The 19,522-nt window shown below is 45.4% G+C and overlaps 1 protein-coding gene across 2 annotated transcripts in view; it reads right to left on the bottom strand.

The window, feature by feature from the left end:
- Positions 1 to 19,522, bottom strand: part of ATP9A (ATPase phospholipid transporting 9A (putative)) — a 50,184-nt gene that overhangs the window by 19,218 nt on the left and 11,444 nt on the right. Inside the window, exons 5-15 of one of the 2 annotated variants that reach the window (XM_053993023.1) lie at positions 16,277 to 16,335; positions 15,356 to 15,407; positions 14,713 to 14,807; positions 14,141 to 14,221; positions 13,875 to 13,950; positions 11,750 to 11,826; positions 10,992 to 11,152; positions 9,894 to 10,036; positions 9,047 to 9,159; positions 7,489 to 7,701; positions 2,289 to 2,450 (exon numbers count right to left, since the gene is read on the bottom strand). In XM_053993023.1, the coding sequence (XP_053848998.1) occupies positions 2,289 to 2,450; positions 7,489 to 7,701; positions 9,047 to 9,159; positions 9,894 to 10,036; positions 10,992 to 11,152; positions 11,750 to 11,826; positions 13,875 to 13,950; positions 14,141 to 14,221; positions 14,713 to 14,807; positions 15,356 to 15,407; positions 16,277 to 16,335 (1,232 nt within the window). The remainder of the gene's footprint in view (positions 1 to 2,288; positions 2,451 to 7,488; positions 7,702 to 9,046; positions 9,160 to 9,893; positions 10,037 to 10,991; positions 11,153 to 11,749; positions 11,827 to 13,874; positions 13,951 to 14,140; positions 14,222 to 14,712; positions 14,808 to 15,355; positions 15,408 to 16,276; positions 16,336 to 19,522) is intronic. The other variant, XM_053993024.1, reaches the window with a different exon arrangement.

Genomic DNA, 19,522 nt, shown 5'->3' with positions numbered 1-19,522 from the left:
TGATACACATCCCACATCCCCAGAGGAAAACGGGTGTCACTCTTCCAAAACTACCAGAATCTGCTTAAATAAAACACACCACTTCTGCCAGTAGCCAAAGGTAAAGGTTTATCTATGAAATTATTTGACTAAAGAGTGTCTAACAACATCTCTGTAGGAAACTGAATAAAGACTGCACTTCCCGTGCTGCAGAGCTGGCTCAAGATAGTTTAGATTTTTTGTCCAATATAAATACTGTATCAGCTATCTCCTTGCATTAGTCATTTCCTCTGCCCGAGTTCAGGAGGAGGTTAGTGCGTTCTCAGATCATGGCAACATCACTCTATAAATCTGCACACAGATTTGCCAGTTACATTGTTTTGGGGAAGCATCTTTTTCCACCATGGTCTGCCTCTGGCCACGGTTCAAAGGCTCCTTTCAATTCCAGATATGACAATAGCACTATCTCTGCTCTACAACAAAGATCATTCCACATGGGTAAGGGGAAAAAAACCAAAGAAAACGAAGAATGGAAAATATTGTGGTCAAACAAACAGGCCTTCTTCAAAGAGGAAGATAAGTCAGTGCACACTATGGTGAGGAGGCTGCTTGGGTAGAACAGGGTTTCTTAGAACTGAAATAATCAGGTACAGAAATGACAGTTGAGTGCAAGGAAACACTCAGATATTGTAAAAATATCCCAAAGCAGGCAACATCTGCCACTTGTTTCCACTATTAACTATTGCTTTATTTACTAGAAGTTGTGTTGAAGGAGATCTTTTGCTAGGGGCAGAGCAGACAGGATGTGCGTGGTGCCTGCAGGGACAGCACTGCCGGGCTGGACACAGGAACTCTGCCCACACTCTGGCTCCAGGCTGGGCAGGAAGCCTGGCAGAATTCTCACAGGGCTCTCAAGAGCCCGAAAATTGCAGTTTGTAAGGACAGGCAGTACCTGCGCAGGTGAGCAGGAATGTTTCCCTTTGGGTTCTGCTCACTGCAGTGCTGGGTGCAGCTTCATCTCCCTCCCCGGGTGTATTTTCTTCTGGATGCTTCGTGCTGCTCTCCCTCCCCATTTCTCTTTTCTAAACAAGCAGCAGGGTTTAGGAGATGCACTGAAAAGGTGACCACCCTTCGAGCTGTGGACCAAACCAAATGGAGTGCCTACACATACACACATAAATATTTAACTGAAGCAAATTTTGCTTGATAACTACCTATTTATAAATGTTTTGTTTTGGTTTTTAAATGGAAATTAAAAACCTGTTTGAAGATACAATTTTGGAGTATACAGAAATGTGGCAAGGTAATACCCTGGCAGTCAGGGTCTGCTACACAACCCCAATTCTGCACAGGGCACACACGGAGCTGATTTTAGTGGCTTGGAGCAGCTGAGTGGCTACAAAATAAAGACAATTCACAGAGAGGGACCAATGCTTCTTTAAAGGTATTTACAGTCAGGATCTAGGCCTGATGTTGCTCCCACTGACCACAAGTGGGAGTTTTGCTGGTTTTGCCTGAAATACAAACGGCGAAGTCTAAACAGAGAAATACAAACTAGAAACCTTTTTATTTCTAGTGGGGAAGAAGATAAATAATAGGTAATTGAAAAGGAATAAACTTCAAATTGAAGAAGGGAAAAGAAAAAGGAGCACTCTTATACTCATGATAAGAAAATTTCAGGGCATTCACTTCTGTTGAGCATAAAACCACAATTTAATGAAACTCACCCTGGCTTTGATGGTTTGTCCACCTCTTTTATCTTTGATAAAATAGCATTTCATCAAAAGCTTGCACTTGCAATAAAAGCAATGGGGAGGGAGGTTCTTTAGTCCTCTCTCTTCTATTGACAATATTTTTATTCTAGGTCAGGCAAAGATTGCCCGGAGTCTCCACATAATTTTCATTCTAGAAGTAATTAATTTGAAGAATTTACACTGGCTGCACTGAACTGGATACACACTGCACTTGTTGCAGGCATCCCCTGCAGCACAAGGTATTTGTGGGAACACTCAGTGTATGTTCAGTGCACCCCCTGGCTCTCTGAACTCCCAGATTTAGCACAGTGATTACTTTGTACCAGCTCAGCCTCTCAGCTCCCTTCCCCTGCCACCCCTGCTCTTGGCCACGGCTTCATATTCCAGAGTGCTGCACCTCGTGCTGGGACGAGAGGAGGGAGGATTGCCTTCACTGCTGATACAGCCCCGGCTGGCTGCCCTGCTGTGCTCTGGTGACACCTCTGAGCAGGAGGCCAGCCCAGGTGCCCCCCAGGTGTGGCTGTCCCCGGGCAGCCCGGGACTGGCAGCCCTTACCCGCACGATGATGCCCATGCGCTTGCTCTCGTAGGTGAAGGGGAAGATCTGCAGGATGGTGAAGTTGAGGATGTGCCCCCCTGGGCTCCTCAGCTGCACTGAGGACTGGTCTCTGCCCACCAGAGTCAGGCCCACGCTCTCTGTCCACTGCACCAGGGCCACCTGAGAGGAGAAGGGCACGGTGAGGGCTCCTGCCACACCTCCCGAGGGGAGGGATAGCAGGTGGCTGCAGAGAATTCATCAGTCATTAATTCACCAGTCATTAATTCACCAGTCATTAACAGCGCTATCAAACAGATCCACGGACAAACACAGGCGCCCCTCCATGGCTTTCCCAGCAGCTTGTTCCCCATTCAGACCCTTCCTGCCAGGGTTTGGGCAGCCCAGCCCATGTCTGATGCTGCTGTGGCACTGCCAACGTGTCCATGGTCACCTCCCCGCCTTCGACTGCCACGTTCCACTGGACACCAGGAATTTCCCCATGGAAAGGGTGCTCAGGCTTTGGCAGGGGCTGCCCAGGGAGGTTTGGAGTGCCCATCCCTGGAGGTGTCCCAGGAATTCCTGGAGGTGGCACTCAGAGCTCTGGGCTGGGGACAAGGTGGGCACTGGGCACAGCTGGGACTCGATGTGCTGGGAGGGCTTTTCCAATCTAATTGATTCCATGATTTCAGCCCAAAGGACAACCCTCAGCAAGGGGCAGGCACTGGAATCCTCCACCCAGCCCTAGGGTGCCCAAACCTCCGTGGGCACATCAGGGAAACCCCATTACAAACACTTACTTTTGGAAAGAGCGATTTCCCAGCTTGCTGTCTATGAAATTAAGAATTCAAAATGACACATTCACCCTGGATTTACAATTTCAAAGCCAGAGACACTAATGCAGCACATTAAAAATTCATATTAAAAAAACCCGAACAAAATGAGCTCGGTGTCACTCTCTGTGTTCAGTAGTAACAGCTCATCAACAAATTTCAACAATTTTGCAGGGATCAGCAAGACAGCTGAAGGCTGGCTCAGACACTTCTCAGCAGAGAACCCTTCTCCCTAAATATTAAAAAACAAACAAAAACAAACCCCACAAAAACAAACAAACAAAAAAACCCAACCAACCCCCCAAAAAACCCCAGATTGTTCAAGGTTTAACTGAACTGAGGTGGGCATCATTTTGATTGCAGCCTCTACTATTTCAGGACCTACAAAACTGAGTTCTCTGCAAGCTTTCACTCAATTGCAACCAGAGTCATGCCAGAAGACCAAAGCCTTTATTTTGCTTCCCTGAGAATGCCCCAGAGTGCCCAGCTCAGCTGACATCCATCTCAGCCTGAGCTTGCTGAGATTTAACTCCAGAAGCTGTCTGGGCAGTAACAGATGGAGCAGCAGCTGACACGAGCCCATCTATCACTGGCCCCCAGAAAGGATCAAGGGATACTTTCCCTAAACAGACATGAAATCCTGGAAGTGTTTTACAGTGACATTTTCAAAGGCACAAGAGTGCTGGGCACATGGTTGCTGTCGACTTGAAGGTTAATTATCCCTTCTGCCTTTCAGGTTCTGCCTCTACTGCCTCAAGCGACCACAAATACCTCAGTTAAAAATGAAATTGATCTTGGAAAATTACATACAGGAGATACAAATAAAATCAGAACCTGTAAATACTTGCACTGAGTTAAGATTTTATTAATGAATTGATACAATTGGGACTAACTGAAGCTTTTGTGAACTCGGCTCCTTTTCATCCAAAAGCTTAAAAGAGAACCTAAACCAAACTTTTCCTTTCACAAAGTAGTCTTAAATTGTCAGATTAAAAAAAAAAAAAAAAGTAATTGAGTTGGCTTTGCCTTGAAAGACCTTTAAGTCAATTTGAATCAATATTTGGCTTAATATTAACAAGTTTGTGCAGGCTTACTCACAAAGATTACGACAAATCAAAGGCTCTTTCAAGCTTATCTTTCTCAAAAATTTCTTCAAACCGTCCACAGTGCATTAAAGTGTGCAGTCAGATAATCTTCCTAGCAGCCTCCCAGAGCAGAGATGGAGCTTGGCTTTCTAATACTCTGGTTAATAAAGAATGATTGGGAATTATTGCCAGCATGATGCTGTGTGACGTTCAGCGTGCGCAGCCCTGGCTGTTCTTCTGCCTGGGCTGGTGAGCTCCAAATGCCTGGAGGTACAAAGCTCTGCTCCAGCTCGGCCTGTGGAAGATCTCCTCTGCACAGACACCTCCTCCCTCCTTCCCTGCCAGCGCCTCACTGCAATCCCATACAGCTCTGAAAGCAAAGCCTTGTGCAGAGGGACAAATGGACGAGCAGCACGTCGGAGGTGGCACCAGGGGACAGCACCACCCATGGCACCAGAAGCACTGACAGCTCTGCTGGCAGTGTCTGGGCACTGGGCTGGGATGGGCAGCACATCCCAGCTCCAGGTCAGACAGAACAGGTTTGCTCTGCCCCCCGCAAACACCTAACTCAAGGTGCTCTCAGCAGAAAGATGAGAAATATTCAAGATGTATTTACAACTTAGAGGAAGGAGAATTAAAAGCAGGCTTGAAATCCTTGGAACACCTTAAAGGGAGCCCATGCTCACTGATGAGGGCAATCAGTGAAGTCCCTGCCAGCATTTTTCAGCTCCAACCAGGCCAGGCCTGATGCAGACCTGAGCATTTCAAAGCACAGCAGCCCAGCACAGCACAGTGCCCTCCAACTTTGCTCTCCCCGACAATTAAATTACCCAAGCCACCACTGAAGTGAATATCGACTAATAAATTTCATTCTAAAGAGACAAATTGATCCTCCTGTGCCATGAGCTGCTCTGCAGGGTCCCCTTTGGGTTGCCTAGGCAGGCAGACAGCAGGCAGAGACCAATTGATCCCACACCCTTTCATGTCCTGGCAGCTGCCGCCGTTGTCAGGGTTAAAGACTGTTTGCCCAGGAATCCCAGGCCCTCTTATCTCTGATCAGATTATATCTATTTCATTTCCCCTGTTAGTTACTGTATGGCCACAACTGACAACTGGCTTGCAGAGCCCCAAGGCTGTAACTGATATCTGAATAAAGATACTTCAAGACTTCTAAATGGCAGCGTGCACAGGAAACAAATTTAGGAAATCCTGCTTTCTGTTACAGGAAATGAATCCTATGCCAACTGGTAGAAATTACCCTTGCTGTTAAAGTAAAGAGAATACAAGTTTTTGTACTCATTTCATAAACTGACCTTCCCTGCCACGGCAATATTTTATTGATATAGGATTTCAAAGGCTGGCTTTAACAGGAGTCCAAAGCCATTCCCCTACAGGGAATGTTATTTAACAGCATTACTCCCTTTTCAAGGGTTCCACTTGTGGAGCTCCTGCATTTTGTACCATCTAGGATGACATACAGAGCACGGCTAAATAATATTTGTATATCCAAGATCTACAGACAAGATTTCCTCAGTGCAGCAAAGCATATCTGATTTCTGAACCTGCTGTAATTCTCTACTTAAGATATCACAAGAAAGGAAAAAATAATTTAAACAATAATCTTGGAAGGATTAGTTATCATGCTATAGTAAAATAAATAAACAATATCCCCTGGGTATTTCAGACAAATTGCTGTGTAAATATTTTAAAGACAGAACAGTATAAAGAGTAAAAGTAAAAGAAAAATCACTGACTTCACTATATACCACAGTATATATGTAAATAAACAGAAATCTGTGCAAAAATAGCCCATAAATGCTTTAGGAGAAAAAAAAAAAAAAAAGAACTTAGATGCAGATGACAAAAATGACCATCTGGAAATCATTCAGAACTCGTTTCAGTGCTAAGGCAGCTGCTTTCTGTACACTGCCTTTCCAGGGGAGAGCAACCCTGCCCTGCCCATGTGTGGGACAGGACACCCACACCCTGCCCAGGGAGGAGGTGCTGCTGGCACTGCACTGCAGCCCAGCCATGCAGGGGGCACAGCAGAAATGCAGCCTGTGGATAACGCACAGGAGAAAATGAATATATAAAAATACGTATGGAACAAATGAATTGTCTGCTTTGGGAGAAGAACACTATAGGGAATATTCTGAATGTATGTAAATGTGCAAACCAGCTCTGTGCCAATCTTTCAGGAGCACAACAGCCCCAAAATCCTCACTCAGCTGGGCTTCCAACGAGTGCATTTAATTCCACGCAAAGCATTTCCCTAACAATGAGGCAAGCCAGCTTCTCTTCTGATGGCAAAGGTGGGAAGGTTATTATCAGAGGCAAAGCTGGTTTGTTTGAGGCAATACATGGAGGAACCCTTTGAATGCAGTCAAAAGGGTGATCTGATCTCACACTGTCAGTGGGATTCTCAGGGGAAGACTCAAACTTCAGCGTCTCTCCAGCACAGAGCAAACGTAATTGTACAAATTAATAGAAAGCAAAATGTGTTACTTTTGTTGCACCAGAAGGTGTATCCAAGAAGCATAACCAATATATGAAACCACATTTTATTCCTCCTGTGTTTGTCACAGAAGGAAACAACTCTATAATTACATTTCCCAGATTTTGCAAGGGGTGGCAAACAGCACTTAAACTGTAAGTGCTGCATTGAACCTGATCTCCTAAATGCTAATGAAAGTCTCCAGTGAGTCTCTGGAGAGCTCCAGAGCTTCTCCCCACTGTGCCACCTGCACAGCCCTGGCTGCACTGGGTGCTGGCAGAGAACTGGCAGGGCCCAGCTTTGCTCTCCAATTCACCTGTGCACTTCACTCCCTCCCCAGCATTAACCTGGGCACTGGCTCTGCCCACCTGCACGTGGGATGTGCCCTGGTTACAGTGATGTACAGCTTCTCCCTGGTCTGGAAGGTCACACACCTCGCAGAGCTGAGCTGAGGGAGCATCCCAACCCTCTTCCACAAGCTCTCCTCCCCCAGATAAGATAAGAGTGCTCATAATTGACCAAACGTGGTCAAAGGGATTCCTGGCGTTGAAATGAAAAATATACCCTGGACAAAAGGTGCAGAAACAGGGACAAAATTCTGTGGTGCAGAGGCTGACAGAAGAGCCAGATACCAGTCAGGAGCTTCAGGCAGAGAGGCAGAACAGCTGAGAGGGCACTTACAGTCTATTCCCAGCTTCTCAGAGCAACACGCGCGTTGAAATATCATCCCCGTCGCTAAACCCGAGCGCTTCCCCCGCGTAGCCGCAGCCAGCCAGGCGGCACGGACGGCGCGAGGGCCCCGGACTGACCTCGTCGGGGCTGGAGGCCTGGTACACCCTGCAGGAGTCCTCGTAGTGGCGCTCGGCCTCGGCCTGGTCGGTGACGCCGTTGGACTCGTAGACGGGGGTGACGTTGTGGCACAGCGCGATGGCCTTGACGGCCTCGTGCACGCGGCTGCTCATGGTGCGCCGCACCTTGGTGGCCAGGGACAGCCCCTTCACGGCCGGCGGGTCCTGCGGCTGCTGGGGGACGAGGGACAAGGCAACACGCTCTCAAACTTGGGGGGAAGAAACGACCGCCGAGTTCCGGCTGCGCGGGCCCGCGTCCCCAGAAACCAGGCTCGCTCTTCCCACACCCTCCCTCAGGCTCGCTGGGAACCAGCGCAGCCCAGCTCCTGGAGCATTCTCCTCAAGGCCCCCAAAAGATCGAAGTTTTGGGACGCTACACCAAGAAAAAGCCTCTTTGCTGCAAATCCACCCAAAAGGGGTGACACGCCAGCCTCAAGAGACTCAGAGAAACCAATTTTTTACTCCACAAAAGACCAGTGGTTTGGGGAATTTAGAATCACTTGGGTTTCATGTGCAAGAGGATATAATTGGTGAAAACAAAAAACAGATGACTCATACGGAGCTAGAAAATCTTAATTACATTCATTTATTTTTTAATACTATTTTTAGTATCAGAATGGGAGTCTTCAGATAATTGCACAATTACTAAATTATCCCGGTTGAAGAAGGGACACACAGTGATCCAGTTTCCTGCTCTGTTAACCTTTAGTGTCAAGAGGACAAAAGTTTCACTTCCAGGTCAAAGGGCCACAACATGGTAAAAATAAGAGCAAAGAATAAGATCTACAGTTCAAAATGAATCACTGCCAGCAAATGCTTCTCATTATAAGGAATTTTACTTGGTAATTATGAAAGTTTTATGAGACATATATCCATTACCAGGGTAATTCCACATGTTATTTTCTGCACTAGTGATTAGGTCCCATAAGATCTTCAAATTTAGTATCACTGCTCATTAGCACTGCTGCCAAAATCCAACAGCAAACCCTCAGCTGAAGTGCATGAAGTCGCTGCTCACACACTGGACTAGCCAGTCACCCAAATGTTCCTGACAAATATTGGAGACTTGGGCAAATAATCCATCAGTAGTCACGTTTCCTCTAGAGATTCAGTGTAAAGTGAAGGCAAATAAAGCTGAAGTCTGGGGGTTTGTGATTTGGGGTTTTTTTTTGTTGGTTTTTTATTTTTAAATATGGTTCTGTCACTTGAGGGTCTCAACACCAAGAGAAGAACGAAATGCCAGGAAGGAGAAAGAAAAGAGATAGCTGGATATCTAAATAAAAGTAATTTTAGACTCAGACCTCAGCAACAGGACACAGGCACACACACTTGCACGTGATGTGAAACAACCCACAGAACATAACGAGCAATCACAACATGATTTATGAATTAAGCATCCAGAGACCTTCACGCCTTCCCAAAAGCAGCTCACAAGCAGATCCCTACCACATGAATTCACCGTCGGCCCAGTGAGGTGGAATTTTGGGGACAGGGAGTCAGGGGACGCAGCTGATTGTACCTGTGTGTAGATGCTGAATATGTGGCTCTGCACCTCGTCCATGGAGTCCAGGCCGTACGCCACCGTTCCCAGGTGGAGCCTCTTGAAAACCATCTCGTTCTGGGTGAGAGTCCCTGGGAAAACAGCACCATGGAGTGGGAACAACACCCCCACTGCCCAGCACACCTCTTGTCCCTGCTGTGCCTCGAGCACAGAAACCTGAATGTGGGCCAGCAGCTGAACCCACCACTGTGCCACTCCCAGCCACAGGCTGGCAGGAAACCCAGAATCAACAGACCCGAGGGCTCATTCCCCTGGGAAGTGGGGGTGTATAAATAACAATGAGATTCACCTCACAGTCAACGCCAGCAGGAGCTGCAGGCATGGTTCTGGTCCCACTGGGACCAAAAAAATTGGAAGCTGCTTCAGTGGGACCAGGATTTTATGTCAGACCAAGCTTTTCATTACAGCTCAGGCCTTCAGTTCAAGCTCAGCTTCAGAAGTGTAAGGGCAGCAGCAGACAGCTTCTGCCTATATATGTAAGTTATCTTAACCTGGCTTTGAAAACCAGCTCTAAAAAGTTGATTTTAATTTTATTTTTATCCTCGGCTTTGTTGTAATAGTGTGCTTTAAGTATTCCTTCAAGTAGTATAATATTCTTGTCCTACCTTACTTACAGCACATTCAGAAGCAAAAAAAAGCAGAACTTTTTTTTCAAAAACTGATTAAATCATATTGTCAAAGTGACAGGAAATGCACATTTCTTCCAGTCCAGAGCAATCTCACATTATCCTCTTTTCCTGGGCAAAAACGCAACAGAATCCAAACAACATGCCATGACTCAAAGCTGTATTTTCTGCACCAATACCTGTTTTGTCTGTAAGCAAATAGGAAATCCTCCCCAGCTGCTCAGGGATGGTGCTGGACCGAACCACAGTGCCAGGGATTTTGGAATCTCTGCGGATCACCCAGCTGTACACAATCTTCCCCATGTCCAGATTCACACGTAAACTGCACAGGAGGAAAGAGAAAAAGGGAAATAAAACCTGTCACCAGGTAAACTTTGGAAAAAATCCTTGTGAACTGCCACAGTGCATGAAAGGACAACGAGTTCCACAGTGAACCTTAGGTGCCAAAGGAGAGTTTCAGGAGAAGTTATTCAAAGTCAGTGCTCTGGTGGCCAATGTAATTACAGTGTGATTCAAAGACAGATGACAAAATTGAATGAGAAGAACAGATATGATCTGAGGGGAAGGTGGACAGAGTAAGGACAGTGATGGATACTAGAGAGCAGATTAGCAATGGAACTGAAATGAATCCCAGTCCTGAACCCAAAGTTACTAATCTACTTACTAATATAGTACAATTTAATATCAAAGTTTCATTGCCCTCTAAACGTATTCCCCTACATTCTGTGTAAAACACCCTCCATTTCCATTTTTTGCTCTGTTCTTACCACAGTAACCAAGGTATTCCAAACACTGAGAGAAGGGAATTTAAATGCGTAATCCACAGCCTGAGCCAGTGAATGGGTTAACAAATTGAACAAATTCAGCAGAAACAAGAAAGCAATTCTTATGTTTGAACAGTAACTTGACTTGTGCTTCGAGCCTTGCCCAGCTGTGAAATGAGGAGCAGGTAAGAGCTCAGGTAAGGGCTCAGGTAAGGGCTCAGGTAAGGGCTCAGGTAAGAGCTCAGGTAAGAGCTCAGGTAAGGGCTCAGGTAAGAGCTCAGGTAAGGGCTCAGGTAAGAGCTCAGGTAAGGGCTCAGGTAAGGGCTCAGGTAAGAGCTCAGGTAAGAGCTCAGGTAAGGGCTCAGGTAAGAGCTCAGGTAAGAGCTCAGGTAAGAGCTCAGGTAAGGGCTCAGGTAAGGGCTCAGGTAAGAGCTCAGGTAAGGGCTCAGGTAAGGGCTCAGGTGCCCGAGCAGGCAGTGCCATGCTGGGAAGCATGCCCAGCTGTCCCCTCACCTGATGGGAATGATGTTTGAGAACAGCAGCAGGAACCTGATGATCTGCAGGTACCAACGGCCTGCAAAGTGCTGAAGGGCCACCATGACCAGGGACACCACCACCAGAGCCCCAAACAGGATCTTGGTGAGACAGTTCACCTCCAAATCAAAGAGGCCAATCTAGAACAGCAGGAGAGAGAGGCTTCAGGCACACAGATGAAGGTGTCAGCTCAGTGCACTGTTCAAAAGGAAGTGAGCTGCCATTCCATTCAAAGAGCCACTCCCACTAGTCAGCTCCTCTTCCTTTAAAACACTACAAACATATTTAAATTTATAATCAATACTCTTGCCAGCTTATTAAATGAGATTTCCAGCCCTCAGAAGCTCAGCAGAGGATGCAGAGGGCTCAGGCTGCCAAAAGCTGCAGGCTGTGTAAACATCCCTGCACCGTGTCTTAGCTGTGCCTCAGTGGAAGAATGCAGCAAAAGAAGCTTTTCTATTCTAACAGGGACTGTCTCATTATAAACATATAAAACAATGGTTTTGACAATCTTGAAAAAAAGTGTCAGGACATATGGATAATAGGATGAAAAAAAAATCAGGAGAAATAGGTTCTGTTATGGTAACTATGTTAAATCACAGGCTGGAAAATATTAATTATTCCTATGGGGTTGTCCCTATAGTATGTACATAAAGTATTTGGAAGGATCTTATTTTAAAAAAAATGATCAGTTTCTGACCCTTGTTATTTATTAAAAACCTGTTTCTTCACCATACCTTACTTCTTGGGTTGGAAGTATTCATCACACTGCGCAGCTCCCTTCCCGTGTAGAGGACAACTCCCACCACAGTACCTGCACACACAAAGGTTTTCTCCATAAAAATACTTGTCAGGTGCAGAGCATTTTCAGCAGGCTAATTTCAGAAGCAACCAGAAATTCAAAAAGATGGTGTCTGCAACACAACACCTATGAAAGCACAGACTGGAACAGGAAACATCCTCCCAGGCAGTAATTCACTCTCAGGGTTGGTCTTGATGCAGCATCACAGACTCCAGCAGCTCATGGGAAGAGCAGCCAGCTCTGCTCTACCTTCCCTGACCCCCTTTTGATCCACTTGTCTCTCCACACTATAAACAGAAGTTGGTAGGGATGGAGGATTTCTTGGATTTCCTCCCACCACTTGGAATCCCACTTTGGTGCTGCCTTCCACCAGACCTTCACTGTGGGTGCAAATTAAACCAGCTCTGAGCTAGGGTTATTTATTGGTAAAGGCTGGAACAATCAGAGCAAATCTAATGAATTCCAGAGCTCAAAGACAGCACTACCTTATTTTAAAATCTATAATTTACTTTAAGTGTTTATCTAAATACTGTTCCTACCACAAAGTGAATCATACCAACTCCTACCTTCCTGGAACAGATGGAGCTGCTGGGAGCCCATCAGTGAATGTGAGTGTCTGTCCCACAGTTGCTAAAGAGCTGAGAGCAATGAAGTTCTCAATTTTCTTCTTGCAGACACATAATTCTGTTTAGCACCACAAAATACAGGGTTTCTGTGGGCTTTCTCTTAAAGGCTTTGCAAAGAGCCATGAAGAAAAAGCTGCCTATATCAACAGTTTAAAAGCTGCTACTGCCCAGTGTTAGGAGTCTGCAAAAATGGAGAAAACCAACTCTAAAAAAAGCACATTGCCAATACATTGCTACTTTATACTCTACTGTTCCCCTGCTCTCACTAATAATCAGAGTTTTAACAAGCTGCAGGTGACTTATTTTTAAGTAAGGCTGATTCAAGAGAGGTGGTTTCTAAAAATATGCTGAGAAACATTCCTTTAAAAAAACACCCCCAAAAACAACAACAAATCCTCGGAGCCAGATGGCAGGTGGTGGTAAGATCATCACAATTCAGATCAGCAGATGGCACAGCTACTCCAAATCCACTGCAAACAGTCAGAGTCAGACCCAGCCCTCCTGCAGCAGATGGAGAAACCCACATTGCTCTGCTTCGTCTTACAGGGGCTGCCCCAGTGAGATGGCACCACAACCAGACAGCTTCCACTCACAGCAGAAGAAAAATAATATCCACATTTCCTCCTAACAGAAATAACCTGCAGCATGCTATTTGTTACTACCACAGGAGAAACAAGATCCAGTATTGTATTGGTAAGTCAGTCAAAATGAGAGGAAGCACCTGCCAGGAGTAGAAAAAGCTTGAGGACACATTGATGGGTAAAAAAGGAGTGCTTCTAGTGGGATTATGGCCATTTCAAACAGACTCAGTTGCATAAACCCTTTGAAATTATATTTGCAAATGCACTGTCAAGTCTCTCCATTTGACAAGTTTAATTCCAGAGCTGGGCTCCAGAATTCCACTCCCCTCCAACGACTGCCCAGCAAACACACTGGGCAGGAGAGGAACAAGGCTTTTACTTTGACAAGCCTCTACAGGGGGCATTGATTAATCTCAGGCCTCGGGAGTTTATTGTATATATGAGTCAAAATCTGTCAGAGACTTGATTTTTTTCCTTTTTTAAGAGTATACAGGACAAACTCAATGGAAGCACTTACCTGGAAATCTTTCATCTTGGCTTCTGTTCCCAGAATCCATTTGACACCATTTCTGTTACAGATTAGGATGTCAATGTGCAGAGCAATTAAGTGCTATTCTGCTCCTAGATGCTAAAGAAGGGCCCCAAAGGCCACTCCACTTCTTTCTCATCTAGGAATGTCCAAGAGGCAATTAGATGTCAGCTCAGCTCCCCAGAGGTGTTAGCACAAGGGGGAAACCTCATTCCAACTGCTAATTTCTCCAACTGACAGAATTATTATTCCATCACAGAAATACCTTTAAAAATTGTTAACATATTCCCTTGAAAACAATTTTTACGTGGGTCTCCACCTTACCCGATGCAATCACTGTGCTGGCCCACAGGGTGTTTTCTATGCTTAAACTTTCATTTACTGGAGGGTCACTGTCCTCCTACAATGGGAAAAAGAGAAAAATAAACAAACTTGTCAGTAATGGAAAAGAGCAGGGGATGAGAAGAGTCCTCAGAGGTGTTTGGGGAGGGATGCTGGGCGAGCTGGCAGAGGGATTTCTGATAGGATGGAGACTTTTCATAAACCCTGGGGGCTCTCTGGCTGATTTGAGGCCCTGCCAGCAGACTCACCCTGGTGAAGGTCCCCACGAAGTTGTGTATGTCAATGTTGGGCTCTTCAGCGTAGACGTAGGAGCGGATTTGCAGCAGGTCCTATCAAACAGACACATCCATCAGTCCCACCAGCTCCTATCAGCCAGCCACAGCCTAATAACGTACAGGAGCTTCACCAGAATACTGCACCAAGAGTTACTTGGCATGATTTAGAACTGATAAGCTATAGAATTTGCTACAGCAATTTGTGCCAAAAATAAAAGGCACAGCCCTACAGTGCAGCACGTTTCTGAGAAAAACAGAACCCCACCTCTTGCCTTTGCAGCATCTTTCTCTTTCTTTTGCTCTGTCAGTGAGCCTGAGCAGATGCCTTCCATCCTGAATGACTGCCTCTGTGCTGCAGCCCAAGAGCACACCTGGGGTAGCAGTGCGCTGAGGGGATTTCCTGGGGTGACACCCGAGAGACTCCTGGCACTTACGCGTGCCCCAGGAACGGAACTGCAGCCTGCAAGCAGGACTGCAGCACCCCCGTGTCCTCAGGTCAAGCCTGCCCACAGCCCCCACGCCCAGCTCGTCAGGCAGTTGCTCACAGAGGCCGTGGGCAGGCGCTGGGTGCAGGTGACGGGCAGCCGCAGCTTCCAGTCCGTCTCCCCGTCCAGCTGGTCCGTGCGCAGGAAGCAGGACCCTGGGGATGGGAACAGCAGTCAGGGATCCTCCCACCTCTGCCCATGGCACCTACAGCTAACTCAGGGCATGGCTCCCCCTCTGGGGTATTCACATCCTTCTTTCTCTGGAAACAGGCCCTGATTGACATTTGTTAATAATGGAATGACGACGTTCCTGCACCACGTTCCTCTCCCTTCACTAGGCCAGAATTCTCTGTGCTATACTTTTTTTAAGACACTTGAAATGTTCCCATTAATCTGTTTTCTAACCCTTCTGATCAAACATTTCCTTATCCCACACTTAACAAAACAAGCCTGAACAGTAAGTAAATATATCTAAAATGCAACCAGATTCATTTACCCTGGACTCAACCCCTACATTCTTTCATTAGCAAACAAAACCAGAGTATAACATCCTGAGAAGTGGTGGTCCATAAAACCACTTGAGTTCCCCCTCTCTCTAAAATTTTACTATTATCTATTTCTTTCACGTTTCCAAAAGATAATTTTCTCCAAACAGCCAGTGAAAGGTTAATGGCTATTTTGACAATTGGTTCCAGATGTTTACCATTCTTCTCTGACGTCCTCAGGAAGATCATGTCAGCGGGGACCCTCTGGTTCTGGGAGGAGAAGAAAGGCCATTATTGTGCAGCCAGCCCTGCACGCGTGTGCAGCGCCTTCCCCAGAGCAGCAGAGGCACAAAGAGGATTCCTTTGTCAGCCTGGAGCCTGGGATTCAGTTTGCTTTGAATCCTGAACTCGCTTCCCTGCAGAATTCCAAGTGCAGGATAATGACTGGTGCCAGCTCCCACTGACCAGACCCAAGGGTTAGGTTTACAAAAGGGCTGGAGAGTAATTCTAGAAGTATGAAGAAATCTTAAACTAGTGCTGGTTTCCTTTCAAGGAGTCCCATGTCAGCAGAAAGGTTGTATCTGGAATCTGCAGCTACCAAGTTTCTCATTTTGTATTGAGTATTTTCATACTAATGGTTTTAGAGGTCACAGCTGCATGCAGAGTGGGTGGGAAAAACATAAAACCAACAGATTAAAAAAAAAAAAAAACACATTAAAAGTTGTACAAAGGGGGAAATATACCTGTATATACCAGTACCTACAAATGGATCACTGGGTCTCCCAAAACTGCAATGCTTACACCCAAAGAAGCACCTGAATGCTGCATTTGTTCCAGGTATTTAACCTGTGTCCAACACTCACAGAAAGGATAGGGGAGCTCTTTATCTTGCTATAGCATAAGTAAAAAATGAGGTTATAGGTACATGCCTACAGATTTGCCCTCATTTGTAAAGATAATGAAGTTATAGGTGAGGTGGGAGAAGCCTGTAAAGTGATTAAATATTTAAACTTGTGTTCAACACCTGCTATTCTAAGCCTATTATAAAGTAAGTAGGAATTCAAAAGATCTCATTTTCTATGGTCTTGCAAAAAAAAAAAAAAACAACTTTACAGAGAAAGATGAATATAAAGGCAAACCTTTTCCACAATGATGAGGTCACCCACTTGTATGTTAGAGCTCTTCACCTTGACCGTCCCTGCAAAGGAAAGGTGTTGGTGTTAGAGCAGAGCAGGACAGGGTTTGGGGTGCTGTGTGCTGCTCCTCCCGTCCCTTCCTTCCCCTGCACTATGGGGGCGAAATTGGGAAATGTTTCCACCACAGGAACTGGGCAATGCTGCCCTGGAAAGACTTGTGAGCCCACTGTCCCCACTACGGCGTGGATGTCCCAAAAAGGGCTGAAAGCCCCTCATGTAACAGCTCCAGACATCAGCCCTGGCTGCAGAAAGCCCCAGCCACTCCCTGGTCATAACTCTGAAACAACTCCTTAGACTCCTTTCTGCACTGCTTAACTCATGAATCCAAAAACACTTTCAGCATCAGGCAGATGCCAGAGCAAGAACAGAAAGCTACAGCAGGGAACCATCAAATCCAACTCCTTCTCCTCAGGCTTGACTCTCAAGCCAAGGTCTGGAAGCTGGAATACAAGGGATCCATCCAAAATCCAGCCTCATTTCCTGCCCTGCTGCAGCTCCAGTATCTGGCTCAGCTCTGCCACCTCTCCTTTGCCTCTTGCAGGACTGGCCAAACAAGCAGAGAACAGGTCCTCCAGAAATGGTGTAAACATTTATTCCTGTGCAGCTGTCAAACATTTCCCAGTTGCTTTAAAACAGGGGATTAATTTAACAATTGGCTAGTAATTTCAAATCATTAGCCAGCTCTACATTTGGCTTCTCAGACTAACTAGTGATTTATAATCAGTTAATTTGAACCCTGCCTCCACGTGTCTGTTGTATTTCAACAAAAGCCTCTTTAATCTGCTGTGATTTGAGTGGAAGTGGGGGAGGCACGTGGAGCTCACCCTGGCACGGACAACACCCTTACTGTACCTCAAAATTCACGGGCTAACTGGCCAGATAGCAGCTCAGGGGGAAAGCAGAGGGGGAAGGGAGGGGGAATAGAAATTAGCACAAAGCACAAAGGTCACTGGGATTTTACTACTGGCAGTCCCTTCATTAGCATCCTTCTCAGGATATGCTTCAGTGTTTCTGCTCCAAATTAACAATGAAAGCCATTCTGGGCTGGGGGCAGCCTGCTGCTTTGGTGACACACTGTGTGCCTAACAACATGCTTCATCACTGCTGCTAATAAATGCAGACTTCCTTGCATGCTGTAATTATTCCTACAAATTATAAGCAGTCATGGCCCATTTCACAAATATCTCATAGGTCTTTCATGGATTCTGGAGTTTGCCTTGTGAGGTTTTTTGGTTTAAAAAAAAAAAAAAAGGTAAACAAAACGAATGCTGGGCTAAAGACATCTCTGCCAGGGCAGGAAGCAAACCGGGGATTAAGAGTCCATTACGCTGGGGCTTGAAAAGAAAAGCTGCACTCCAAGAGGATCAAAAAAAGCATCCCTGGCAGTCTTCTGTATGGGCTATACAAAGTTAGGTACTATGACACTAAAAGGGTCTGACAGATAACATCTCTTCCTCTCCTTTTAATACGGTTATTCACAAAGCAACAAAAAGTGCTTTTGAATATTCTCCTGTGCAAAGGAAAGGGGGGGAAAGCCTGAGTGCTCTCCCCACACAGCCACTCCCGACCCCAAGTGCAAAAAAAGCTGTGGATTTGTTTAACCATATTTTCTGTATTCTCTCCAAGATCACAAGGATTTATCTGGTGACTGTCACTAGAAGCAGCGCTACCTGCAAGGTTCAGGCAAACTTACTTTTGTAAGGTTTTCCTTAACGAGGTAAAAAAATCATTCTGCAAAAGAAAAATTAATGCCTGGACAAGGCTGCAGCGTGATGATTTCCTATCATTATGCACATAAAAGGCTTTTGGGATCATTATGCTGAAAACAGTATCATCTGCTTTAAAATTTTTCCAATTTGAGAAAACCCAAAGCAGCTGGAGCAGATTTGTCTTGTTCACCAACCCTCCCAACCTCAGCCGTTGGAGGGTAAAACAAAGAGGGGACCTTTCTAAGCAGCACACGTTTTCATAACTCCTGGATACATGAGATGCCCTTTTTAGGTAGCTAATTCTGCCTCTGCAGCCTCCCTGGCCCCCGTGGGTGACATCTCTGCAGCGTGCACCACACGTCCTGCTCAGAAGGCCCAGGACCAGATGTTTCCTTTGACTCAGGACTCCCATAAAGCAACTTACTTGAATTAGTTTTATTTTGATCTTGGGGATTCTGTAATTCCCTTTTCTTTCTGTGGGGAAACTGCCACCCTAAACATCAGATGTTTTCTCATGCCTGTTTAAAACCAGCTAATAAGCACAACTGTTCCATTTCCCAGAACTGCTCTGCTATTTAAGTATTTTTGTAATTATAAACTCCTGTTTTACTAAGTGCAACTAGAAATGCTTCCTCTAAATACACACAGGTTTGTTCAGCATTTATATCACTTTCAGTCTGTAATTCCTTAAGTTAATCAGAATAGAAGCTGGTGTTTATCATTTTTTAAAGGAATTAGTCTTGATCTCTCATTCCAAAAAATCTATTGTTAAAATTTATCTGGTGTTTGTTTCATTCCCTGCTGTATCCTGATTTTTCTTTTTTAAAGACAAAAAAGTAAACATAATCAAATGCAAACCATTTGCTGCAATTTAAGCTATGGTTTTTGAAATTATCACCAAATTTGCAGCATGATGGACGTACCAGAAAGCAGATCATTTCAAGTAATAAATATATTAGCCAGAAAAGATTCCCTTTTTTACCCTGTGAGCACTTAGGTCAAAATTTCACAATAGAGCTGCAAAGCTGCACTGAAGTGCAGATCCAAAAACTTACTTTGGAACTAAAGATGAAGCCAAAAACAAGTTAAATGCATCTAAGAAATAAAAAAATAAAGAGGGGGGGGTGGGTTTGTTTGATGTGCTGCACCAAACTTTTGGCTTTTGTAGCCTTATGCTGTGGAGCAGGACTCGCAGAGTTTGGGAAAATATTGGTTTTTTTATGGCTGGTAAATGCCAATGATCTGTATCTTAAGTAGCACCCCTCAGTAGGAGGTCCCTTCCCACTTTTCTGTGGAGTTTCTCTCTATTATGCAGTGTTACCCAGGGAGGGGGGCTGCAGGAGAAGAAAAACAAGCCAGGAATTTGCAAGCACAGTTCGAGCTTTCCATCAAGCAGATCAGAACACAGACCCCTGAACACAGGGAGGCTTGTGGCTTATGAATAGGGGATTGAAATTTGATTATTTTTTATAACAATCCA

This window comes from Vidua macroura, chromosome 17 (genome assembly GCF_024509145.1).
Source record: "Vidua macroura isolate BioBank_ID:100142 chromosome 17, ASM2450914v1, whole genome shotgun sequence".
NCBI classification, from domain to species: domain Eukaryota; kingdom Metazoa; phylum Chordata; class Aves; order Passeriformes; family Viduidae; genus Vidua; species Vidua macroura.
This window is presented reverse-complemented; position numbering and strand designations above follow the sequence as displayed.